The sequence below is a fragment of the Somniosus microcephalus genome, chromosome 15 (genome assembly GCF_052327205.1).
Source record: "Somniosus microcephalus isolate GS21.2 chromosome 15, FLI_Smic_1.0, whole genome shotgun sequence".
Lineage (NCBI taxonomy): Eukaryota > Metazoa > Chordata > Chondrichthyes > Squaliformes > Somniosidae > Somniosus > Somniosus microcephalus.
The window spans coordinates 121,951,628-121,978,968 of NC_141001.1; the positions used below are offsets into that span (position 1 = coordinate 121,951,628).

At 64.2% G+C, this 27,341-nt stretch overlaps 1 protein-coding gene across 1 annotated transcript in view; it reads left to right on the forward strand.

The window, feature by feature from the left end:
- LOC147107196 (polypeptide N-acetylgalactosaminyltransferase 18-like) overlaps positions 1-27,341 on the forward strand; it is a 729,889-nt gene that overhangs the window by 401,670 nt on the left and 300,878 nt on the right. The window contains exon 2 of the mRNA XM_086008375.1: positions 16,272-16,467. Coding sequence (XP_085864501.1) covers positions 16,272-16,467 — 196 coding nt within the window. The remainder of the gene's footprint in view (positions 1-16,271; positions 16,468-27,341) is intronic.

The window sequence follows — 27,341 nt, forward strand, 5'->3', positions numbered from 1 at the left end:
TCCCGGCCCGAATCTTTGGGCCTTTTTTCTCCCCTCACCCAACATTTTCTCCCCTGATTAAATTCCTCCTGGGAACACTGTGCTCTGAGGGCCCCGGCACTCCGGGCCCAGCACCCCGGACCCAGCACTCCAGGCCCAGCACTCCAGGCCCAGCACTCCCGGCCCAGCACTCCCGGCCCAGCACCCCAGGCCCAGCACTCCAGGCCCAGCACTCCAGGCCCAGCACCCCAGGCCCAGCACTCCAGGCCCAGCACTCCAGGCCCAGCACTCCGGGCCCAGCACTCCGGGCCCAGCACTCCGGGCCCAGCACCCCGGGCCCAGCACCCCAGGCCCAGCACTCCAGGCCCAGCACTCCAGGCCCAGCACTCCGGGCCCAGCACCCCGGGCCCAGCACCCCAGGCCCAGCACCCCGGGCCCAGCACCCCGGGCCCAGCACCCCAGGCCCAGCACTCCAGGCCCAGCACTCCAGGCCCAGCACTCCGGGCCCAGCACCCCGGGCCCAGCACTCCAGGCCCAGCACTCCGGGCCCAGCACTCCGGGCCCAGCACCCCGGGCCCAGCACCCCGGGCCCAGCACTCCGGGCCCAGCACTCCTGGCCCAGCACTCCCGGCCCAGCACCCCAGGCCCAGCACTCCAGGCCCAGCACCCCGGGCCCAGCACCCCGGGCCCAGCACTCCAGGCCCAGCACTCCGGGCCCAGCACTCCGGGCCCAGCACCCCGGGCCCAGCACCCCGGGCCCAGCACCCCAGGCCCAGCACCCCGGGCCCAGCACTCCGGGCCCAGCACTCCAGGCCCAGCACTCCCGGCCCAGCACCCCAGGCCCAGCACTCCAGGCCCAGCACCCCGGGCCCAGCACCCCAGGCCCAGCACCCCGGGCCCAGCACCCCGGGCCCAGCACTCCGGGCCCAGCACTCCAGGCCCAGCACTCCAGGCCCAGCACTCCGGGCCCAGCACTCCGGGCCCAGCACCCCAGGCCCAGCACCCCGGACCCAGCACTCCAGGCCCAGCAACCCGGGCCCAGCATCCCGGGCCCAGCACCCCGGGCCCACCACCCCAGGCCCAGCATTCCGGGCCCAGCACTCCAGGCCCAGCACCCCAGGCCCAGCACCCCGGACCCAGCACTCCAGGCCCAGCACTCCAGGCCCAGCACTCCGGGCCCAGCACTCCAGGCCCAGCACCCCAGGCCCAGCACCCCGGACCCAGCACTCCAGGCCCAGCACCCCAGGCCCAGCACCCCGGGCCCAGCACTCCAGGCCCAGCACTCCGAGCCCAGCACTCCAGGCCCAGCACTCCAGGCCCAGCACTCCGGGCCCAGCACCCCGGGCCCAGCACTCCAGGCCCAGCACTCCAGGCCCAGCACTCCAGGCCCAGCACTCCGAGCCCAGCACTCCAGGCCCAGCACTCCGAGCCCAGCACTCCAGGCCCAGCACCCCGGGCCCAGCACCCCGGGCCCAGCACCCCGGGCCCAGCACTCCAGGCCCAGCACTCCGAGCCCAGCACTCCAGGCCCAGCACTCCAGGCCCAGCACCCCGGGCCCAGCACCCCAGGCCCAGCACTCCGGGCCCAGCACTCCAGGCCCAGCACCCCAGGCCCAGCACCCCGGACCCAGCACTCCAGGCCCAGCACTCCGGGCCCAGCACTACAGGCCCAGCACTCCAGGCCCAGCACTCCAGGCCCAGCACTCCGGGCCCAGCACTCCGGGCCCAGCACCCCAGGCCCAGCACTCCAGGCCCAGCACTCCAGGCCCAGCACTCCGGGCCCAGCACTCCGGGCCCAGCACTCTGGGCCCAGCACTCCAGGCCCAGCACCCCAGGCCCAGCACCCCGGACCCAGCACTCCAGGCCCAGCACTCCAGGCCCAGCACCCCAGGCCCAGCACTCCAGGCCCAGCACCCCAGGCCCAGCACCCCGGACCCAGCACTCCAGGCCCAGCACTCCAGGCCCAGCACTCCGGGCCCAGCACTCCAGGCCCAGCACCCCAGGCCCAGCACCCCGGACCCAGCACTCCAGGCCCAGCACCCCAGGCCCAGCATCCCGGGCCCAGCACTCCAGGCCCAGCACTCCAGGCCCAGCACTCCGGGCCCAGCACCCCGGGCCCAGCACTCCAGGCCCAGCACTCCAGGCCCAGCACTCCAGGCCCAGCACTCCGAGCCCAGCACTCCAGGCCCAGCACTCCAGGCCCAGCACTCCGAGCCCAGCACTCCAGGCCCAGCACCCCGGGCCCAGCACCCCGGGCCCAGCACTCCAGGCCCAGCACTCCGAGCCCAGCACTCCAGGCCCAGCACTCCAGGCCCAGCACCCCGGGCCCAGCACCCCGGACCCAGCACTCCGGGCCCAGCACTCCAGGCCCAGCAACCCAGGCCCAGCACCCCGGACCCAGCACTCCAGGACCAGCACTCCAGGCCCAGCACTCCAGGCCCAGCACTCCGAGCCCAGCACTCCAGGCCCAGCACTCCAGGCCCAGCACTCCGAGCCCAGCACTCCAGGCCCAGCACTCCGAGCCCAGCACTCCAGGCCCAGCACCCCGGGCCCAGCACCCCAGGCCCAGCACTCCGGGCCCAGCACTCCAGGCCCAGCACTCCAGGCCCAGCACCCCGGGCCCAGCACCCCGGGCCCAGCACTCCAGGCCCAGCACTCCGGGCACAGCACTCCGGGCCCAGCACCCCGGGCCCAGCACCCCGGGCCCAGCACCCCAGGCCCAGCACCCCGGGCCCAGCACTCCGGGCCCAGCACTCCAGGCCCAGCACTCCCGGCCCAGCACCCCAGGCCCAGCACTCCAGGCCCAGCACCCCGGGCCCAGCACCCCAGGCCCAGCACCCCGGGCCCAGCACCCCGGGCCCAGCACTCCGGGCCCAGCACTCCAGGCCCAGCACTCCAGGCCCAGCACTCCAGGCCCAGCACTCCGGGCCCAGCACCCCAGGCCCAGCACCCCGGACCCAGCACTCCAGGCCCAGCAACCCGGGCCCAGCATCCCGGGCCCAGCACCCCGGGCCCACCACCCCAGGCCCAGCACTCCGGGCCCAGCACTCCAGGCCCAGCACCCCAGGCCCAGCACCCCGGACCCAGCACTCCAGGCCCAGCACTCCAGGCCCAGCACTCCGGGCCCAGCACTCCAGGCCCAGCACCCCAGGCCCAGCACCCCGGACCCAGCACTCCAGGCCCAGCACCCCAGGCCCAGCACCCCGGGCCCAGCACTCCAGGCCCAGCACTCCGAGCCCAGCACTCCAGGCCCAGCACTCCAGGCCCAGCACTCCGGGCCCAGCACCCCGGGCCCAGCACTCCAGGCCCAGCACTCCAGGCCCAGCACTCCAGGCCCAGCACTCCGAGCCCAGCACTCCAGGCCCAGCACTCCAGGCCCAGCACTCCGAGCCCAGCACTCCAGGCCCAGCACCCCGGGCCCAGCACCCCGGGCCCAGCACCCCGGGCCCAGCACTCCAGGCCCAGCACTCCGAGCCCAGCACTCCAGGCCCAGCACTCCAGGCCCAGCACCCCGGGCCCAGCACCCCAGGCCCAGCACTCCGGGCCCAGCACTCCAGGCCCAGCACCCCAGGCCCAGCACCCCGGACCCAGCACTCCAGGCCCAGCACTCCGGGCCCAGCACTCCAGGCCCAGCACTCCAGGCCCAGCACTCCAGGCCCAGCACTCCGGGCCCAGCACTCCGGGCCCAGCACCCCAGGCCCAGCACTCCAGGCCCAGCACTCCAGGCCCAGCACTCCGGGCCCAGCACTCCGGGCCCAGCACTCTGGGCCCAGCACTCCAGGCCCAGCACCCCAGGCCCAGCACCCCGGACCCAGCACTCCAGGCCCAGCACTCCAGGCCCAGCACCCCAGGCCCAGCACCCCGGGCCCAGCACCCCAGGCCCAGCACCCCGGGCCCAGCACCCCAGGCCCAGCACCCCGGGCCCAGCACACCAGGCCCAGCACTCCGGGCCCAGCACTCTGGGCCCAGCACACCGGGCCCAGCACTCCAGGCCCAGCACTCCGAGCACAGCACTCCCGGCCCAGCACCCCGGGCCCACCACCCCAGGCCCAGCACTCCGGGCCCAGCACTCCAGGCCCAGCACCCCAGGCCCAGCACCCCGGACCCAGCACTCCAGGCACAGCACTCCAGGCCCAGCACTCCGGGCCCAGCACTCCAGGCCCAGCACCCCAGGCCCAGCACCCCGGACCCAGCACTCCAGGCCCAGCACCCCAGGCCCAGCACCCCGGGCCCAGCACTCCAGGCCCAGCACTCCGAGCCCAGCACTCCAGGCCCAGCAATCCAGGCCCAGCACTCCGGGCCCAGCACCCCGGGCCCAGCACTCCGGGCCCAGCACTCCTGGCCCAGCACTCCCGGCCCAGCACCCCAGGCCCAGCACTCCAGGCCCAGCACCCCGGGCCCAGCACCCCGGGCCCAGCACTCCAGGCCCAGCACTCCGGGCCCAGCACTCCGGGCCCAGCACCCCGGGCCCAGCACCCCGGGCCCAGCACCCCAGGCCCAGCACCCCGGGCCCAGCACTCCGGGCCCAGCACTCCAGGCCCAGCACTCCCGGCCCAGCACCCCAGGCCCAGCACTCCAGGCCCAGCACCCCGGGCCCAGCACCCCAGGCCCAGCACCCCGGGCCCAGCACCCCGGGCCCAGCACTCCGGGCCCAGCACTCCAGGCCCAGCACTCCAGGCCCAGCACTCCAGGCCCAGCACTCCGGGCCCAGCACCCCAGGCCCAGCACCCCGGACCCAGCACTCCAGGCCCAGCAACCCGGGCCCAGCATCCCGGGCCCAGCACCCCGGGCCCACCACCCCAGGCCCAGCACTCCGGGCCCAGCACTCCAGGCCCAGCACCCCAGGCCCAGCACCCCGGACCCAGCACTCCAGGCCCAGCACTCCAGGCCCAGCACTCCGGGCCCAGCACTCCAGGCCCAGCACCCCAGGCCCAGCACCCCGGACCCAGCACTCCAGGCCCAGCACCCCAGGCCCAGCATCCCGGGCCCAGCACTCCAGGCCCAGCACTCCGAGCCCAGCACTCCAGGCCCAGCACTCCAGGCCCAGCACTCCGGGCCCAGCACCCCGGGCCCAGCACTCCAGGCCCAGCACTCCAGGCCCAGCACTCCAGGCCCAGCACTCCGAGCCCAGCACTCCAGGCCCAGCACTCCAGGCCCAGCACTCCGAGCGCAGCACTCCAGGCCCAGCACCCCGGGCCCAGCACCCCGGGCCCAGCACCCCGGGCCCAGCACTCCAGGCCCAGCACTCCGAGCCCAGCACTCCAGGCCCAGCACTCCAGGCCCAGCACTCCGGGCCCAGCACCCCGGGCCCAGCACTCCAGGCCCAGCACTCCGAGCCCAGCACTCCAGGCCCAGCACCCCGGGCCCAGCACTCCGGGCCCAGCACTCCAGGCCCAGCAACCCAGGCCCAGCACCCCGGACCCAGCACTCCAGGACCAGCACTCCAGGCCCAGCACTCCGGGCCCAGCACTCCAGGCCCAGCACCCCAGGCCCAGCACCCCGGACCCAGCACTCCAGGCCCAGCACCCCAGGCCCAGCACTCCAGGCCCAGCACCCCAGGCCCAGCACTCCAGGCCCAGCACTCCAGGCCCAGCACTCCGGGCCCAGCACTCCGGGCCCAGCACTCTGGGCCCAGCACCCCAGGCCCAGCACTCCAGGCCCAGCACCCCAGGACCAGCACCCCGGGCCCAGCACTCCAGGCCCAGCACTCCGAGCCCAGCACTCCAGGCCCAGCACTCCAGGCCCAGCACTCCGGGCCCAGCACCCCGGGCCCAGCACTCCAGGCCCAGCACTCCAGGCCCAGCACTCCAGGCCCAGCACTCCGAGCCCAGCACTCCAGGCCCAGCAGTCCAGGCCCAGCACTCCGAGCCCAGCACTCCAGGCCCAGCACTCCGAGCCCAGCACTCCAGGCCCAGCACCCCGGGCCCAGCACCCCAGGCCCAGCACTCCGGGCCCAGCACTCCAGGCCCAGCACCCCAGGCCCAGCACCCCAGGCCCAGCACCCCGGACCCAGCACTCCTGGCCCAGCACTCCGGGCCCAGCACTCCAGGCCCAGCACTCCAAGCCCAGCACTCCAGGCCCAGCACTCCGGGCCCAGCACTCTGGGCCCAGCACTCCAGGCCCAGCACTCCGAGCCCAGCACTCCCGGCCCAGCACCCCGGGCCCACCACCCCAGGTCCAGCACTCCGGGCCCAGCACTCCAGGCCCAGCACCCCAGGCCCAGCACCCCGGACCCAGCACTCCAGGCACAGCACTCCAGGCCCAGCACTCCGGGCCCAGCACTCCAGGCCCAGCACCCCAGGCCCAGCACCCCGGACCCAGCACTCCAGGCCCAGCACCCCAGGCCCAGCACCCCGGGCCCAGCACTCCAGGCCCAGCACTCCGAGCCCAGCACTCCAGGCCCAGCACTCCAGGCCCAGCACTCCGGGCCCAGCACCCCGGGCCCAGCACTCCAGGCCCAGCACTCCAGGCCCAGCACTCCAGGCCCAGCACTCCGAGCCCAGCACTCCAGGCCCAGCACTCCGAGCCCAGCACTCCAGGCCCAGCACCCCGGGCCCAGCACCCCGGGCCCAGCCACCCGGGCCCAGCACTCCAGGCCCAGCACTCCGAGCCTAGCACTCCAGGCCCAGCACTCCAGGCCCAGCACTCCGGGCCCAGCACCCCGGGCCCAGCACTCCAGGCCCAGCACTCCGAGCCCAGCACTCCAGGCCCAGCACCCCGGGCCCAGCACTCCGGGCCCAGCACTCCAGGCCCAGCAACCCAGGCCCAGCACCCCGGACCCAGCACTCCAGGCCCAGCACTCCAGGCCCAGCACTCCGGGCCCAGCACTCCAGGCCCAGCACCCCGGACCCAGCACTCCAGGCCCAGCACCCCAGGCCCAGCACTCCAGCCCAGCACCCCAGGCCCAGCACTCCAGGCCCAGCACTCCAGGCCCAGCACTCCGGGCCCAGCACTCCGGGCCCAGCACTCTGGGCCCAGCACCCCAGGCCCAGCACTCCAGGCCCAGCACCCCAGGCCCAGCACCCCGGGCCCAGCACTCCAGGCCCAGCACTCCGAGCCCAGCACTCCAGGCCCAGCACTCCAGGCCCAGCACTCCGAGCCCAGCACTCCAGGCCCAGCACCCCGGGCCCAGCACTCCGGGCCCAGCACTCCAGGCCCAGCAACCCAGGCCCAGCACCACGGACCCAGCACTCCAGGCCCAGCACTCCGGGCCCAGCACTCCAGGCCCAGCACCCCAGGCCCAGCACCCCGGACCCAGCACTCCAGGCCCAGCACCCCAGGCCCAGCACTCCAGGCCCAGCACCCCAGGCCCAGCACTCCAGGCCCAGCACTCCGGGCCCAGCACTCCGGGCCCAGCACTCAGGGCCCAGCACCCCAGGCCCAGCACTCCAGGCCCAGCACCCCGGGTCCAGCACCCCAGGCCCAGCACTCCGGGCCCAGCACTCCAGGCCCAGCACCCCAGGCCCAGCACCCCGGACCCAGCACTCCAGGCCCAGCACTCCGGGCCCTGCACTCCAGGCCCAGCACTCCAGGCCCAGCACTCCAGGCCCAGCACTCCGGGCCCAGCACTCCGGGCCCAGCACCCCAGGCCCAGCACTCCAGGCCCAGCACTCCGGGCCCAGCACTCCGGGCCCAGCACTCTGGGCCCAGCACTCCAGGCCCAGCACCCCAGGCCCAGCACCCCGGACCCAGCACCCCAGGCCCAGCACCCCGGACCCAGCACTCCAGGCCCAGCACTCCAGGCCCAGCACTCCAGGCCCAGCACTCCGGGCCCAGCACTCCAGGCCCAGCACCCCGGACCCAGCACTCCAGGCCCAGCACCCCAGGCCCAGCACTCCAGGCCCAGCACCCCAGGCCCAGCACTCCAGGCCCAGCACTCCAGGCCCAGCACTCCGGGCCCAGCACTCCGGGCCCAGCACTCCGGGCCCAGCACCCCAGGCCCAGCACTCCAGGCCCAGCACCCCAGGCCCAGCACCCCGGGCCCAGCACTCCAGGCCCAGCACTCCGAGCCCAGCACTCCAGGCCCAGCACTCCAGGCCCAGCACTCCGGGCCCAGCACCCCGGGCCCAGCACTCCAGGCCCAGCACTCCAGGCCCAGCACTCCAGGCCCAGCACTCCGAGCCCAGCACTCCAGGCCCAGCACTCCAGGCCCAGCACTCCGAGCCCAGCACTCCAGGCCCAGCACTCCGAGCCCAGCACTCCAGGCCCAGCACCCCGGGCCCAGCACCCGAGGCCCAGCACTCCGGGCCCAGCACTCCAGGCCCAGCACCCCAGGCCCAGCACCCCGGACCCAGCACTCCAGGCCCAGCACTCCGGGTGCAGCACGCCAGGCCCAGCACTCCAGGCCCAGCACTCCAGGCCCAGCACTCCGGGCCCAGCACTCCGGGCCCAGCACCCCAGGCCCAGCACTCCAGGCCCAGCACTCCAGGCCCAGCACTCCGGGCCCAGCACTCCGGGCCCAGCACTCTGGGCCCAGCACTCCAGGCCCAGCACCCCAGGCCCAGCACCCCGGACCCAGCACTCCAGGCCCAGCACTCCAGGCCCAGCACCCCAGGCCCAGCACCCCGGGCCCAGCACCCCAGGCCCAGCACCCCGGGCCCAGCACCCCAGGCCCAGCACCCCGGGCCCAGCACTCCAGGCCCAGCACTCCGGGCCCAGCACTCTGGGCCCAGCACCCCAGGCCCAGCACTCCAGGCCCAGCACCCCAGGCCCAGCACCCCGGGCCCAGCACTCCAGGCCCAGCACTCCGAGCCCAGCACTCCAGGCCCAGCACTCCAGGCCCAGCACTCCGGGCCCAGCACCCCGGGCCCAGCACTCCAGGCCCAGCACTCCAGGCCCAGCACTCCAGGCCCAGCCCTCCGAGCCCAGCACTCCAGGCCCAGCACTCCAGGCCCAGCACTCCGAGCCCAGCACTCCAGGCCCAGCACTCCGAGCCCAGCGCTCCAGGCCCAGCACCCCGGGCCCAGCACCCCAGGCCCAGCACTCCGTGCCCAGCACTCCAGGCCCAGCACCCCAGGCCCAGCACCCCGGACCCAGCACTCCAGGCCCAGCACTCCGGGCCCAGCACTCCAGGCCCAGCACTCCAGGCCCAGCACTCCAGGCCCAGCACTCCGGGCCCAGCACTCCGGGCCCAGCACCCCAGGCCCAGCACTCCAGGCCCAGCACTCCAGGCCCAGCACTCCGGGCCCAGCACTCCGGGCCCAGCACTCTGGGCCCAGCACTCCTGGCCCAGCACCCCAGGCCCAGCACCCCGGACCCAGCACTCCAGGCCCAGCACCCCAGGCCCAGCACCCCGGGCCCAGCACCCCAGGCCCAGCACCCCAGGCCCAGCCCCCCGGACCCAGCACTCCAGGCCCAGCACCCCAGGCCCAGCACCCCGGGCCCAGCACTCCAGGCCCAGCACTCCGAGCCCAGCACTCCAGGCCCAGCACTCCAGGCCCAGCACTCCGGGCCCAGCACCCCGGGCCCAGCACTCCAGGCCCAGCACTCCAGGCCCAGCACTCCAGGCCCAGCACTCGGAGCCCAGCACTCCAGGCCCAGCACTCCAGGCCCAGCACTCCGAGCCCAGCACTCCAGGCCCAGCACCCCGGGCCCAGCACCCCGGGCCCAGCACCCCGGGCCCAGCACTCCAGGCCCAGCACTCCGAGCCTAGCACTCCAGGCCCAGCACTCCAGGCCCAGCACTCCGGGCCCAGCACCCCGGGCCCAGCACTCCAGGCCCAGCACTCCGAGCCCAGCACTCCAGGCCCAGCACCCCGGGCCCAGCACTCCGGGCCCAGCACTCCAGGCCCAGCAACCCAGGCCCAGCACCCCGGACCCAGCACTCCAGGCCCAGCACTCCAGGCCCAGCACTCCGAGCCCAGCACTCCAGGCCCAGCACTCCGAGCCCAGCACTCCAGGCCCAGCACCCCGGGCCCAGCACCCCAGGCCCAGCACTCCGTTCCCAGCACTCCAGGCCCAGCACTCCAGGCCCAGCACCCCGGACCCAGCACTCCAGGCCCAGCACTCCGGGCCCAGCACTCCAGGCCCAGCACTCCAGGCCCAGCACTCCAGGCCCAGCACTCCGGGCCCAGCACTCCGGGCCCAGCACCCCAGGCCCAGCACTCCAGGCCCAGCACTCCAGGCCCAGCACTCCGGGCCCAGCACTCCGGGCCCAGCACTCTGGGCCCAGCACTCCAGGCCCAGCACCCCAGGCCCAGCACCCCGGACCCAGCACTCCAGGCCCAGCACTCCCGGCCCAGCACCCCAGGCCCAGCACCCCGGGCCCAGCACCCCAGGCCCAGCACCCCGGGCCCAGCACCCCAGGCCCAGCACCCCGGGCCCAGCACTCCAGGCCCAGCACTCCGAGCCCAGCACTCCCGGCCCAGCACCCCGGGCCCACCACCCCAGGCCCAGCACTCCGGGCCCAGCACTCCAGGCCCAGCACCCCAGGCCCAGCACCCCGGACCCAGCACTCCAGGCACAGCACTCCAGGCCCAGCACTCCGGGCCCAGCACTCCAGGCCCAGCACCCCAGGCCCAGCACACCGGACCCAGCACTCCAGGCCCAGCACCCCGGGCCCAGCACTCCAGGCCCAGCACTCCGAGCCCAGCACTCCAGGCCCAGCACTCCAGGCCCAGCACTCCTGGCCCAGCACCCTGGGCCCAGCACTCCAGGCCCAGCACTCCAGGTCCAGCACTCCAGGCCCAGCACTCCGGGCCCAGCACTCCAGGCCCAGCACTCCAGGCCCAGCACTCCGAGCCCAGCACTCCAGGCCCAGCAGCCCGGGCCCAGCACCCCGGGCCCAGCACCCCGGGCCCAGCACTCCAGGCCCAGCACTCCGAGCCTAGCACTCCAGGCCCAGCACTCCAGGCCCAGCACCCCGGGCCCAGCACTCCAGGCCCAGCACTCCGAGCCCAGCACTCCAGGCCCAGCACCCCGGGCCCAGCACTCCGGGCCCAGCACTCCAGGCCCAGCAACCCAGGCCCAGCACCCCGGACCCAGCACTCCAGGCCCAGCACTCCAGGCCCAGCACTCCGGGCCCAGCACTCCAGGCCCAGCACCCCAGGCCCAGCACCCCGGACCCAGCACTCCAGGCCCAGCACCCCAGGCCCAGCACTCCGGGCCCAGCACTCCGGGCCCAGCACTCAGGGCCCAGCACCCCAGGCCCAGCACTCCAGGCCCACCACCCCGGGCCCAGCACCCCAGGCCCAGCACTCCGGGCCCAGCACTCCAGGCCCAGCACCCCAGGCCCAGCACCCCGGACCCAGCACTCCAGGCCCAGCACCCCTGGCCCAGCACTCCAGGCCCAGCACTCCAGGCCCAGCACTCCGAGCCCAGCACTCCAGGCCCAGCACTCCGAGCCCAGCACTCCAGGCCCAGCACCCCGGGCCCAGCACCCCGGGCCCAGCACCCCGGGCCCACCACCCCAGGCCCAGCACTCCGGGCCCAGCACTCCAGGCCCAGCACCCCGGACCCAGCACTCCAGGCCCAGCACTCCAGGCCCAGCACTCCGGGCCCAGCTCTCCAGGCCCAGCACCCCAGGCCCAGCACCCCGGACCCAGCACTCCAGGCCCAGCACCCCAGGCCCAGCACTCCAGGCCCAGCACCCCAGGCCCAGCACTCCAGGCCCAGCACCCCAGGCCCAGCACCCCGGGCCCAGCACTCCGAGCCCAGCACTCCAGGCCCAGCACCCCGGGCCCAGCACTCCAGGCCCAGCACTCCGAGCCCAGCACTCCAGGCCCAGCACCCCGGGCCCAGCACTCCGGGCCCAGCACTCCAGGCCCAGCAACCCAGGCCCAGCACCCCGGACCCAGCACTCCAGGCCCAGCACTCCAGGCCCAGCACTCCGGGCCCAGCACTCCAGGCCCAGCACCCCAGGCCCAGCACCCCGGACCCAGCACTCCAGGCCCAGCACCCCAGGCCCAGCACTCCAGGCCCAGCATCCCAGGCCCAGCACTCCAGGCCCAGCACTCCAGGCCCAGCACTCCGGGCCCAGCACTCCGGGCCCAGCACTCAGGGCCCAGCACCCCAGGCCCAGCACTCCAGGCCCAGCACCCCGGGCCCAGCACCCCAGGCCCAGCACTCCGGGCCCAGCACTCCAGGCCCAGCACCCCAGGCCCAGCACACCGGACCCAGCACTCCAGGCCCAGCACTCCGGGCCCTGCACTCCAGGCCCAGCACTCCAGGCCCAGCACTCCAGGCCCAGCACTCCGGGCCCAGCACTCCGGTCCCAGCACCCCAGGCCCAGCACTCCAGGCCCAGCACTCCAGGCCCAGCACTCCGGGCCCAGCACTCCGGGCCCAGCACTCTGGGCCCAGCACTCCGAGCCCAGCACTCCCGGCCCAGCACCCCGGGCCCACCACCCCAGGCCCAGCACTCCGGGCCCAGCACTCCAGGCCCAGCACCCCAGGCAAAGCACCCCGGACCCAGCACTCCAGGCACAGCACTCCAGGCCCAGCACTCCGGGCCCAGCACTCCAGGCCCAGCACCCCAGGCCCAGCACTCCAGGCCCAGCACTCCAGGCCCAGCACCCCGAGCCCAGCACTCCAGGCCCAGCACTCCAGGCCCAGCACTCCGAGCCCAGCACTCCAGGCCCAGCACCCCGGGCCCAGCACCCCGGGCCCAGCACCCCGGGCCCAGCACTCCGGGCCCAGCACTCCGGGCCCAGCACTCTGGGCCCAGCACCCCAGGCCCAGCACTCCAGGCCCAGCACCCCAGGCCCAGCACCCCGGGCCCAGCACTCCAGGCCCAGCACTCCGAGCCCAGCACTCCAGGCCCAGCACTCCAGGCCCAGCACTCCAGGCCCAGCACTCCGGGCCCAGCACCCCGGGCTCAGCACTCCAGGCCCAGCACTCCAGGCCCAGCACTCCAGGCCCAGCACTCCGAGCCCAGCACTCCAGGCCCAGCACTCCAGGCCCAGCACTCCGAGCCCAGCACTCCAGGCCCAGCACTCCGAGCCCAGCACTCCAGGCCCAGCACCCCGGGCCCAGCACCCCAGGCCCAGCACCCCAGGCCCAGCACCCCGGACCCAGCACTCCAGGCCCAGCACTCCGGGCCCAGCACTCCAGGCCCAGCACTCCAGGCCCAGCACTCCAGGCCCAGCACTCCGGGCCCAGCACTCCGGGCCCAGCACCCCAGGCCCAGCACTCCAGGCCCAGCACTCCAGGCCCAGCACTCCGGGCCCAGCACTCAGGGCCCAGCACTCTGGGCCCAGCACTCCAGGCCCAGCACCCCAGGCCCAGCACCCCGGACCCAGCACTCCAGGCCCAGCACTCCAGGCCCAGCACACCAGGCCCAGCACCCCGGGCCCAGCACCCCAGGCCCAGCACCCCGGGCCCAGCACCCCAGGCCCAGCACCCCGGGCCCAGCACTCCAGGCCCAGCACTCCGGGCCCAGCACTCTGGGCCCAGCACCCCGGGCCCAGCACTCCAGGCCCAGCACTCCGAGCCCAGCACACCCGGCCCAGCACCCCAGGCCCAGCACTCCAGGCCCAGCACCCCGGGCCCAGCACCCCAGGCCCAGCACCCCGGGCCCAGCACCCCGGACCCAGCACTCCAGGCCCAGCACCCCGGGCCCAGCACCCCGGGCCCAGCACCCCTGGCCCAGCACTCCAGGCCCAGCACTCCAGGCCCAGCACTCCGAGCCCAGCACTCCAGGCCCAGCACTCCGAGCCCAGCACTCCAGGCCCAGCACCCCGGGCCCAGCACCCCGGGCCCAGCACCCCGGGCCCACCACCCCAGGCCCAGCACTCCGGGCCCAGCACTCCAGGCCCAGCACCCCGGACCCAGCACTCCAGGCCCAGCACTCCAGGCCCAGCACTCCGGGCCCAGCACTCCAGGCCCAGCACCCCAGGCCCAGCACCCCGGACCCAGCACTCCAGGCCCAGCACCCCAGGCCCAGCACTCCAGGCCCAGCACCCCAGGCCCAGCACTCCAGGCCCAGCACTCCAGGCCCAGCACTCCGGGCCCAGCACTCTGGGCCCAGCACCCCAGGCCCAGCACTCCAGGCCCAGCACCCCAGGCCCAGCAACCCGGGCCCAGCACTCCAGGCCCAGCACTCCGAGCCCAGCACTCCAGGCCCAGCACTCCAGGCCCAGCACTCCGGGCCCAGCACCCCGGGCCCAGCACTCCAGGCCCAGCACTCCAGGCCCAGCACTCCAGGCCCAGCACTCCAGGCCCAGCACTCCAGGCCCAGCACTCCGAGCCCAGCACTCCAGGCCCAGCACTCCGAGCCCAGCGCTCCAGGCCCAGCACCCCGGGCCCAGCACCCCAGGCCCAGCACTCCGGGCCCAGCACTGCAGGCCCAGCACCCCAGGCCCAGCACCCCGGACCCAGCACTCCAGGCCCAGCACTCCGGGCCCAGCACTCCAGGCCCAGCACTCCAGGCCCAGCACTCCAGGCCCAGCACTCCGGGCCCAGCACCCCAGGCCCAGCACTCCAGGCCCAGCACTCCGGGCCCAGCACTCCGGGCCCAGCACTCTGGGCCCAGCACTCCAGGCCCAGCACTCCAGGCCCAGCACTCCAGGCCCAGCACTCCGAGCCCAGCACTCCAGGCCCAGCACTCCAGGCCCAGCACTCTGGGCCCAGCACTCCAGGCCCAGCACTCCGAGCCCAGCACTCCAGGCCCAGCACCCCGGGCCCAGCACCCCAGGCCCAGCACTCCGGGCCCAGCACTTCCGGCCCAGCACTTCCGGCCCAGCACTCCGGGCCCAGCACTCCCGGCCCAGCACTCTGGGCCCAGCACCCCAGGCCCAGCACTCCAGGCCCAGCACTCCGGGCCCCTCTGGCTGCTGTTTATGGACCAAAAAGGCCCTCAAACCTGAAAGAAAACCAAAAACCTACCACCAACTGTTTACAAACTCACTCCAACTCCCTGCAGCAATCAAGCACATAAGAACATAAGAAATAGGAGCAGGAGTCGGCCATTCGGCCCCTCGAGCCTCCTCCGCCATTTAATGAGATCACAGCTGATCCGATTTTGGCCTCAACTCCACTTTCCTGCTCTCTCCCCATAACCCTTGACTCTCCTGTAGCTCAAAAATCTGTCTGTCTCCACCTTGAATATATTCAATGACTCCGCTTCCACGGCTCTCTGGTGTAGAGAATTCCAGATTCACGCCCCTCTGAGAGAAGAAATTCCTCCTCATCTCCATCTTAAATGGGCGACCACTTATTCTGAGACTATGCCCCCGAGTTCTAGATTCCCCCACGAGGGGGAAACATCCTCTCCGCATCTACCCTGTCAATCCCCCTCAGAATCTTATGTTTCAATAAGATCTCCTCTCATTCTTCTAAACTCCAATGAGTATAGGCCCAACCTGCTCAACCTTTCTTCATAAGACAACCCCTTCATCCCCGGAATCAACCTCGTGAACCTTCTCTGAACTGCCTCCAATGAAAGTATATCGCTCCTTAAATAAGGAGACCAAAACTGTACGCAGTACTCCAGGTGTGGTCTCACCAACGCCCTGTACAGTTGTAACAGCTGTGGAAGCTGCGACATTAAATAAATTTAAAACGGCGATAGACAGTTTCCTAGCTAATAAGGGAATTAGGGGTTACGGGGAGCAGGCAGGGAAGTGGACATGATCAGCCATGAACCTATTGAATGGCGGAGCAGGCCCGAGGGGCCGTATGGCCTACTCCTGCTCCTACTTCTTTTGTTCTTATTATGTTATGTTCCCTACTTTTATCCTCCATCCCCCTTGCAATAAAGGCCAACATTCCATTTGCCTTCCTAATTACTCGCTGTACCTACATGCTAACTTTGTTTCATGTACGAGGACCCCCAGATCCCTCTGTACCGCAGCATTCTGTAATCTCTCACCCATTTAAATAATGCACCCAGCAGCACCTGCTCACTCCTAGCCCCTCCCACCTCGAGAGCGCGACCCACTAACACGCAATTGTAACAGTGTGAATATTTCCCCTTTCCGTACTTGCCGTATTTTACGTTCAGATTGAAGGTGATTGGCAAAAGAACCAGAGGCGACGTGAGGAAAAACGTTTTTACGCAGCGAGTGTTTAGGATTGGGAATGTACTGCCTGATAGGGCAGTGGATACAGATTCAATAGACGCCTTCAAAAGAGAATTGGCTGATCTGGGGAAAGAGCAGGGGGAGTGGGACTAACTGGATTGCTCTTCGAAAGAGAGAATGGACTGACTGGCCTCCTTCTGTGCTGTAATATTCTATTCTGTGTTATAAGAACAAACGCACTGTTCACATTGCTGTGAAAATATTACTGGTTGAGCTGCCTTATAAATCTTTTCCTACCATTTGATTCCTGACGTGTAACCTCCTTTCACCCTTCAGAAGTTCCGCAGAAGCAAGAGGAGAATGAGGCTTCTGATGTCCTCGCTGATTCCGTGCTCTTCACTCACTGGGGCCATGACCTCACCCCCAAAAACAGGCGGATTGCTTTGAAGAAGTTCCAGTACTATGGCTACAACAGTTACCTCAGTGACCAGCTCACCCTGGACAGGGCCATTCCAGATCTCAGGCCTGATGGGTAAGTTCTACGGCACAACACGGCGTCATTGTTATCTTTTCAGGGAAGGAAGGGGCTGAAATTGTGACTCTGAAATTCTCGGGGGTTGGGGTTTGAGGGGATTGGAGGGGGTGGGGGTGGGGTGGGGGGTGGGGGAGGGGTGCGGGATGGGGGGGTGGAGGGATGGGGGGGGCATTCACCTAATCATCTGCCCTACCTCTGGTGGGAAACTGGCAGGACCCCTCAGGGAAATGCCAGATTTTCCCCTATAGGAATATCGGAATTGCTGGACCAAAAAAAGACCCAGGTCCATCTAGTTTGCCCTCTCCATCCTGGTAGCCGTATGAACCATGATAATGGAGTTGTTGACTAATCGCACCAATCAATCTCTATCAGTGGCTGAAATTTTCCGGGGTGGTCAGCGGGCGGGATCGGTAGCGGGTCAGTTGGGAAATTTGATTTTTTTTTGACAGCGGGTCGAGAACCCACTGTCATCCCGCTTTCCCAATGGCGTGTCTGTGATCTCAGATCTGACCCAATGCGCAGAGGCAGGCAACCCAATGAAAGCAATTATTGGCTTGTTGACCTTACCTTACCTTTTAACTTTCACTGCTCGCCCATGGGGTCCTCGCTGCTCGTGGACCATGTCTGTTAACCTGAGGCAGGAGTTCAATGGCCATTGAATCAGCTGATTAGTTGACAGCTTGAAATGTACTATAAAGCTCCCACCTCACAGCTGGTCACTTTCCAAGTGCAGATTTGGACCACAGATTGATCTTTATGCAGGTTGTCACCTCATTGGAACAGCCCCTCTCACCATTGACAGATCGCTTCTGTCATCTCAACTTCACCTGCCATCTATTCTATCAGCATCGCTGCCCTTGAAACTCTCTCACCTTGGCCCTCAGAATCCCACCACGATCAGCCCCAACACCAGCAGCACCAACAACAACACCAACCTTCCCCGCAATCACCTGATGCTGCACAGAACAGAGGGCATCAGCACCCGACCACGTTGCAGCCTGGGAGGCCAGGGATGGTCTCACCATGGCCAGATTTACTTCACTTGATGCTGTACACCCTGGCTGCCACATGATGCGCCAGGTTGGCACCAGCCCACACCAACACCATAAAGCACCCCTACAATGCCCAAGCCTTGAATGGAATTTCACCCCCTTAGTGTTCTTTACACTAGGGGACCGGTGGGAGGGTGGTTAGGGAGACCATCACACAATAATCAGGGAAAGACTTTGGACAGAACGGAGTCGATGGGTTGAAAGACCTTTTCTTCCACTGGCTTTTCTTATGTTCTTAAGTTCATGTGACAACAACAACAACTTGCATTTATATAGCACCTTTAACGTAATAAAACATCCCAGGGCGTTTCACAGGAGCATTATCAAAATAAAACAAAATTTAACACCAAGCCACACAAGGGGAAATCAGGGCAGATGAGAGGTAGGTTTCAAGGAGCGTCTTAAAGGAGGAGAGAGAGGCGGAGAGGTTTAGGGAGGGAATTCCAGAGCTTCGGGCCCTGGCAATGGTGGAGCGATTAAAATCGGGGATGTTCAAAAGCCCAGAATAGGTGGAACACAGAGGTGTAGGGAAATTATAGAGCTGGAAAAGATTACAGAGATAGGGAAGGGGCGAGGCCATGGAGGGAATTGAAAACAAGGATGAGAATTTTGAAATCAAGGCATTGCTTAACTGGGAGTCAATGTATGTCAGCGAGCACAGGGGTGGTGGGTGAACGGGACTTGGTGTGAGTTAGGACACGGGCAGCCGAGTTTTGGATGACCAAAAGTTTGTGGGAGGCCAGCCAGGAGTGCGTTGGAATAGTCAAGTCTCGCGGTAACAAAGGGATGGATGTGGGTTTCAGCAGCGGATGAGCTGAGGCACGGGCGGAGACGGGCGCTGTTACGGAGGTGGAACTAGGCGGTCTTAGTTATGCCGTGGATATGTGGTCGGAAGCTCATTTCAGGGTCAAATAAGACACTAAGGTTGTGAACAGTGTGGTTCAGCCTCAGACAGATGTTAGGGAGAGGGATGGAGTCAGTGGCTCGGGAACGGAGTTTGTGGCGGGGACTGAAAACAATGGCTTCAGTCTTCCCAATATTTAATTGGAGGAAATTTCTGCTGATTCAGAACTGGGTGTCGGACAAACAGTCTGACAATTTAGAGACCATAGCAGGGTGGAGAGATGTGGTAGTGAGGTAGAGCTGGTTGTTGTCAGCGTACATGTGGAAACTGACGCTGTGTTTTCGGATGATGTCACCAAGGGGCAGCATGTAGATGAGAAATAGGAGGGGCCAAGGATAGATCCTTGGGGTACACCAGAGGTAACGAAGCGGGAGTGGGAAGAGAAGCCGTTGCAGGTGATTCTCTGGCTACAATTAGATAGATAAGAATGGAACCAGGCGAGTGCAGTCCCACCCAGCTGGACAATAGAGGAGAGGTGCCGGAGGAGGATGGAGCAGTCAACCGTGTCAAAGGCTGCAGACAGAAAGAGACTGATATGGATTCTCTGTTGCTATGGTAACAGTAATTACCTAGACGATCAATAATGTGAGTCGTCACTTGGCTATAAAAAGCTCCCACCTCCCACCCACATATAAATAGTCCAGGGGAGAGTGTGAGCACAGACAGGGCCCACGTGACCCACTTCGCGAGGGTGCTGTTATATCCTCGGCTTTGTTTTTTAAAGTGAATTGTTTTGTTTGCTTTCAGTAGTTTGCAGAAATGTCAAGTGACTTGAAGACAGAAATATGGGACTTAAACAAACTGACACAGCAGTTTTAATTAATTTAAATTATTTCCAATGAATTTGCGGTTTTATTGAGTGGAATATGTAATCCTGGAGTAATCTAAATGTAGATTGCATTGTTGTGAGGTTAATTAGTTTTGTCTTTTGCATCAACCTTGGTTTATTATCCGTTTTTGTTTAAAGTCCATGTGATTTACGTGTCTCTGAATTGCCCGTCCCTCACACTGTTTGCTTTAACTTCGAATGATCTTGGTGCAATATTACAAAAACAGGGTGCTGGAAATCTGAAATAAAAACAGACCATAACCACTGCCCCCATTATTTCAGACGGCAGCTGTTGGTGATGATTCTGCCATTCCCATTTACACCTCCTCTAGACCCATCTTTTGTTTCTTTACTTGTCCCATTATGACCCCCTTTCATCTTGCACCATCATCCCTTTTGTCATTTGATCTCTCTCCTGCCTTCCACCAGGGATGCTCAAGAGGGCAGAATTGGAGGAGCGCAGCGATCTCGGGGGGGTTGTGGGGCTGGAGGAGGTTAGTTACAGTGATAGGGAGGGGGCAAGGGCCATGGAGGGATTTGAACACGAGGATGAGAATTTTGAAATCGAGGCGTTGCTGGACGAGGATGTAACTGGTAGAATAGATAAGGGAGAACCAGTGGATGTGGTGTATTTGTACTTTCAGAAGGCTTTCGATAAGGTCCTGCATAAGAGATTGGCATGCAAGATTAAAGCACATGGGATTGGGGGTAAGGTATTGACTTGGACAGAGGACTGGTTGGCAGACAGAAAGCAAAGAGTTGGAATAAACAGGTCTTTTTCCGAGTGGCAGGCAGTGACTAGTGGGGTACCACAGGGATCAGTGCTAGGGCCCCAGCTATTCACAATATATATTAATGATCTAGACGAGGGAACTAGATGTAATGTCTCCAAGTTTGCAGACGACACAAAGCTGAGTGGGCGTGTGTGCTGTGAGGAGGATGCCAAGAAACTCCAGTATGATTTGGACAGGTTGGGTGATTGGGCAGATGCAGTATAATGTGGATAAATGCGAGGTTATCCACTTTGGTGGCAAAAACAGGAAGACAGATTATTATCTGAACGCCAATAGATTGGGAAAAGGGGAAGTGCAACGAGACCTGGGTGTCCTTGTGCACCAGTCGCTGAAGGTAAGCATGCAGGTGCAGCACACGGTTAAGAAGGCAAATGGTATGTTAGCCTTCATAGCGAGAGGATTCGAGTACAGGAGCAAGGATGTCTTGCTGCAGTTGTACAGGGCCTTGGTGAGACCACACCTTGAGTATTATGTGCAGTTTTGGTCGCCTTATCTGAGGAAGGATGTTCTTGCCATGGAGGGAGTGCAGCAAAAATTCACCAGACTGATACCTTGGATGGCAGGAATGACGTATGAGGAGAGATTAATTAGATTTATTTTTGCTAGATCTCGAGAGGGGATCTCATTGAAACTTATAAAATTCTAACAGGACTAGACAGACTAGATGCAGGAAGGATGTTCCAGATGGCAGGGGTGTCCAGAACCAGGGGTCACAGTCTAAGGATAAAGGGTAAGCCATTTAGGACAGAGATGAGGAGGAATTTCTTCACCCAGAGAGTGGTGAACCTGTGGAATTCTCTACCACAGAAGGCAGTTGAGGCCAACTTATTAAATATATTCAAGAAGGAGCTAGATATATTTCTGAAGGCTAAAGGGATCAAGGGATATGGGGAGAAAGCAGGGACAGGGTACTGAATTTGGATGATCAGCCATGATCTTATTAAATGGTGGAACAGGCTCGAGGGGCCGAATGGCCTACTGCTCCTATCTTCTGTGTAAAGGTACGGTTCCCAGAGGGGGTGAAGTCATTGCCGTATAGCGTGAAATTCGAGACAATGGAAGGGGTGCAGTCCTTCCGAGTACTGCATGATAACCAGGTGAATGTTTGTTATTATTGTCTTGGACACGACCATCTTGTAAGAAGCTGTCCAGACTTGTATTGTTATAACTGCGGCGAGTCTGGACACATCGCTCGGAGCTGCAAGGCGGCAAGCTGTGGGGTGTGTCACAAAGGCCCCACCCGCTGTGAGTGTGAGGCAGAAGGAAGCCCCTTGAATGACGAGGAAATGGGAGAAGGAGCAGGAGTGAGTGGAGCAGGCGGAGGAGCGGAGCAGGCGGAGGACACAGCTGGTGAATGGAAGGAGAAAAGAGCACAGGAAGAGCAGAAAATTGTGGAGCAGAGAACAGGATGGAGATGGTGGAAAACACACCAAGTATGGTGAAAAAGGACAAAGACAGCAGCGGGCAGCACGGGTCGAGGGCAGAGTCGAGCCATAATACGGTTCAGCTCTCCCTAAAGAATTTGGTGTCCACGGGGGGAGAGGAAGTGGGAGTGGGGTGTGGGGTAAGTGTAAGTACTCCAAAGAAATGTGGGGAGTCGGACATCTTGGGGAGCAGGAGGGGGCAAGACAAAGAGAGGGTGAAAGAGGCAGGAGTCTTAAAGGGGCAGCAGGACGGGAGCGGGGAGACAAAGACGTCAGAAGGGAGCAAGATAGGTGCAGATGCACCATTGTCCCAGAGAGAGAAGAAACGGGGAGCAAGGGTCAGCGGTGGAGATGAGGTCGAAGGGAGCGGCACCACTGGAGAAACCGTGATAGCAGGAAGACTCTGTAAGGGAGATTATCTGACGGGGAGCATGGACGGGAGGTTACAGAAGAGCTCGAGAGTGAGGAGTCAGAGGGGGACAGAGACATGGAAGTGGGGGGTGGGGTGGCATCGTGTGGAAAGGGTAAGGTTAGTGAGGGGCAGAAGGAGGGAGAAGGGGCAGCTCCTCGGCCCAAACCTAATGGAAGGAGGAGGCTGAAACTGCAGGGAAGGTTCAAACAGGAGGTGAAAAAGAGCCGGAGTCTGCAGGAGAAAGCAACAGCTGCCCGAAATGTTGGGAAGGAGCATGAGAGGAGGGAAGGGCCAGAGATTAAATGATGGGGGGATTATCAGGCACACTTCCCTTATTCGGAGCCAGGATTACTGATCAGTTTTTAAAGTAAAATAGATTAGTATATGTTATGGGAGACAAAAAAACTTCAGGTTTTGATGTTATTATGTGGTGGAGGAATGGCTGTGCAGAGCGGAGGAATGGATTTGTAGGATACAATGGAATGATCACGATGTAGGAAATGTTATTAATGTTTAATCAATAATATATTTTTAAAAAGTGGGCAGCACTCTTGCCTCTGAGTCAGAAGGTCGTGGGTTCAAGTCCCACTCCAGAGACTTGAGCACAAAAATCTAGGCTGACACTCCAGTGCAGTGCAGAGGGAGTGTTGCACTGTCGGAGGGGCAGTACTGAGGGAGCGCCGCACTGTCGGAGGGGCAGTACTGAGGGAGTGCTGCACTGTCGGAGGGGCAGTACTGAGGGAGCGCTGCACTGTCGGAGGGGCAGTGCTGAGGGAGTGCTGCACTGTCGGAGGGGCAGTACTGAGGGAGCGCTGCACTGTCGGAGGGGCAGTGCTGAGGGAGTGCTGCACTGTCGGAGGGGCAGTACTGAGGGAGCGCTGCACTGTCGGAGGGGCAGTACTGAGGGAGCGCTGCACTGTCGGAGGGGCAGTGCTGAGGGAGTGCAGCACTGTCGGAGGGGCAGTACTGAGGGAGCGCCGCACTGTCGGAGGGGCAGTACTGAGGGAGTGCTGCACTGTCGGAGGGGCAGTACTGAGGGAGCGCTGCACTGTCGGAGGGGCAGTGCTGAGGGAGTGCTGCACTGTCGGAGGGGCAGTACTGAGGGAGCGCTGCACTGTCGGAGGGGCAGTGCTGAGGGAGTGCTGCACTGTCGGAGGGGCAGTACTGAGGGAGCGCTGCACTGTCGGAGGGGCAGTACTGAGGGAGCGCTGCACTGTCGGAGGGGCAGTGCTGAGGGAGTGCAGCACTGTCGGAGGGGCAGTACTGAGGGAGCGCCGCACTGTCGGAGGGGCAGTACTGAGGGAGTGCTGCACTGTCGGAGGGGCAGTGCTGAGGGAGTGCTGCACTGTCGGAGGGGCAGTACTGAGGGAGTGCTGCACTGTCGGAGGGGCAGTACTGAGGGAGCGCCGCACTGTCGGAGGGGCAGTACTGAGGGAGTGCTGCACTGTCGGAGGGGCAGGACTGAGGGAGTGCTGCACTGTCGGATGGGCAGTACTGAGGGAGCGCTACACTGTCGGAGGGGCAGTACTGAGGGAGCGCTACACTGTCGGAGGGGCAGTACTGAGGGAGTGCTGCACTGTCGGAGGGACAGTACTGAGGGAGCGCCGCACTGTCGGAGGGGCAGTACTGAGGGAGCGCTGCACTGTTGGAGGGTCAGTACTGAGGGAGCGCCGCACTGTCGGAGGGGCAGTACTGAGGGAGTGCTGCACTGTCGGAGGGGCAGTACTGAGGGAGTGTTGCACTGTCGGAGGGGCAGTACTGAGGGAGCGCTGCACTGTCGGAGGGGCAGTACTGAGGGAGCGCTGCACTGTCGGAGGGGCAGTACTGAGGGAGCGCTGCACTGTCGGAGGGTCAGTACTGAGGGAGCGCTGCACTGTCGGAGGGTCAGTACTGAGGGAGCGCTGCACTGTCGGAGGGTCAGTAGTGAGGGAGCGCTGCACTGTTGGAGGGTCAGTACTGAGGGAGCGCTGCACTGTCAGAGGGGCAGTACTGAGGGAGCGCTGCACTGTCGGAGGGGCAGTACTGAGGGAGTGCTGCACTGTCGGAGGGGCAGTACTGAGGGAGCGCTGCACTGTCGGAGGGGCAGTACTGAGGGAGCGCCGCACTGTTGGAGGGGCAGTACTGAGGGAGCGCCGCACTGTCGGAGGGGCAGTACTGAGGGAGCGCTGCACTGTCGGAGGGGCAGTACTGAGGGAGCGCCGCACTGTCGGAGGGGCAGTACTGAGGGAGCGCTGCACTGTCGGAGGGGCAGTACTGAGGGAGCGCTGCACTGTCGGAGGGGCAGTACTGAGGGAGCGCTGCACTGTCGGAGGGGCAGTACTGAGGGAGTGCTGCACTGTTTGAGGTGCCGTCTTTCGAATGAGATGTTAAACCGAGGCCCCGTCTGCTCTCTCAGGTGGATTTAAAAGATCCCACGGCACTATTTTGAAGAGGAGCAGGGGAGTTCTCCCCGGTGTCCTGGGGCCAATATTTATCCCTCAACCAACATCACCATTAATTGAGGTGTATAAAATTATGAAGGGCCTGGATAGAGTGGATAGGAAGGACCTATTTCTCTTAGCAGAGAGGTCAGTAACCAGGGGGCATAGATTTAAAGTAATTGGTATAATCAAAGAATGATAGAATGGTTACAGCACAGAAGGAGGCCATTCGGCCCGTCGAGCCCGTGCTGGCTCTCTGCAAGAGCACTTCAGCTAGTCCCACTCCCCGCCCTTTCCCCGTAGCCCTGCAATTTTTTTTTCCTTCAGGTACTTATCCACATTCCAGATCCTAACCACTCGCTGCGTAAAAAAGTTTTTCCTCATGTCGCCTTTCGTACTTTTGCCAATCACCTTAAATCTGAGTCCTCTGGTTCTTGACCCTTCCGCCAATGGGAACAGTTTCTCTCTATCTACTCTGTCCAGACCCCTCATGATTTTGAACACTTCGATCAAATCTCCTCTCAATCTGCTCCAAGGAGAAAAACCCCAGCTTACACAGGATTACAGCGGATATACGGCACAGAAACAGGTCATTCGGCCCAACCAGTCCATGCCGGTGTTTATGCTCCACTCGAGCCTCCTCCCGTCTTTCCTCATCTAAATCTATCAGCGTAACCCTCTATTCCCTTCTCCCTCACACGCTTGTCCAGCCTCCCCCTCTCCTGTCTATCCACGTAACTGAAGTCCCTCATCCCTGGAACCATTCTCGTCAATCTTTTCTGCACCCTCTCTAAGGCCTTCACATCCTTCCTGAAGTGCGGTGCCCAGAATTGGACACAATACTCCAGTTGGGGCCAAACTAGTGTTTTATAAAGGTTCATCATAATTTCCACACTTTTGCACTCTATACCATTTATGAAGCCCAGGATCCCATAAGCCTCTTTAACTGCTTTCTCAACCTGCCCTGCCACCTTCAACGATTTGTGCGCATATACCCCCAGGTCTCTCTGTTCATGCACCCCCTTCAGGATTTACCCTTTAATTATACATCCTTTCTTCATTCTTTCCACCAAAATGTATCACTTCGCACTGCGTTAAATTCCATCTGCCACGTGTCCGCCCATTCCACCAGCCTGTCTGTCTTCCTGAAGTCTATCACTCTCCTCCTCACTGTTCACTATACTGCCAAGTTTTGTGTCATCTGCAGATTTTGAAATTGTGCCCTGTACACCCAGGTCCAATTCATTAATATATATCAAGAAAAGCAGTGGTCCTAGTACCGACCCCTGGGGAACACCACTGTGTACCTTCCTCCAGTCCGAAAAACAACCGATCACCACTACTCTCTGTTTCCTGTCACTTAGCCAATTTCGTATCCATGCTGCCACTGTCCCTTTTATTTCATGGGCTTCAACTTTGCTGGCAAGCCTATTATGTGGTACTTTATCAAACGCCTTTTGGAAGTCCATGTACACCACGTCAACCGCATTGCCCTCATCAACCCTCTCTGTTACCGCATCAAAAACCTCGATCAAGTTAGTTAAACACAATTTGCCTTTAACAAATCCGTGCTGACTTTCCTTAATTAATCCACACTTGTCCAAGTGACTGTTAATTTTGTCTCTGATTACTGTTTCTAAAAGCTCCCCTACTACCGAGGTTAAACTGACTGGCCTGTGGTTGTTGGGTTTATCTTTACACCCTTCTTTGAACAAGGATGTAACATTTCCAATTCTCCAGCACTCTGGCACCACCCCCCGTATCTATGGAGGATTGGAATATTATGGCTAGTACCTCCACAATTTCCGCCCTCAATTCCCTCAGCATCCTAGGATGCATCCCATCCGCTCCTGGTGATTTATCTACTTTAAGTACAGCCAGCCTTTCTAATTCTTCTCTTTATTAATTTTTATCCTATTAAGTATCTCCACTACCTCCTCCTTCATTATGTCTATGGCAGCATCCTCTTCCTTGGTGAAGACAGAGGCAATGTACTCATTTAGTAGCTCAGCCATGCCCACTGCCTCCATGCGTAGGTCGCACCAACACTCTTCTCGATCTTCCTTGCTGCAATGCTCCATCTCACCCTCAGTAAGCTCCCCGATGGAATGAAGCTAATCTACAGAACAAACGGGAAACTGTTCAACCTCCGTCACCTCCAGTCCAGATCCAAGGTCGTCCCATCCTCTGTCATCGAATTACAGTACGCCGATGAAGCTTGCATCTGCGCTCACTCGGAGGTCGAACTCCAAACCATCGTCAACACCTTCACCGAAGCGTACGAGAGCATGGGCCTTACACTAAAAATCCGTAAGACAAAGGTCCTCTACCAACCTGCCCCCGCCACACAGTACTGCTCCCCGATTATCAAAATCCATTACGAGGCCTTGGACAACGTGGACCACTTTCCATACCTCGGGAGCCTACTGTCAACAAGGGCAGACGTCGATGACGAAGTCCAACACCGCCTTCAGTGTGCCAGTGCAGCCTTCGGTCGTCTGAGGAAGAGTGTGTTTGAAGACCAGGACTCAAACCCAGCACCAAGCTCATGGTCTACAGAGCAGTAGTGATACCTACCCTCCTGTATGCTTCAGAGACATGGACCATGTATAGCAGGCACCTCAAAGCACTGGAGAGGTACCACCAACGGTGCCTCCGCAAGATCCTGCTAATCCATTGGCAGGATAGGTGCACCAACATCAGTGTTCTCACTCAGGCCAACATCCCCAGCATCGAAGCTTTGACCACGCTCAATCAGCTCCGATGGACGGGTAACATTGTCTGCATGCCCGATACGAGACTCCCAAAACAAGTGCTCTACTCGGAGCTCTGACACGGCAAGAGAGTCCCAGGTGGGCAGAGGAAACACTTTAAGGACACTCTCAAAGCCTCCTTGAAAAAGTGCAACATCCCCACCGACACCTGGGAATCCCTGGCCCAAGACCGCGCAAAGTGGAGGAGAAGCATCCAGGAAGGCGCCAAACACCTCGAGTCTCTTCGCCAGGAGCAAGCGGAAGCCAAGCGCAAACAGCGCAA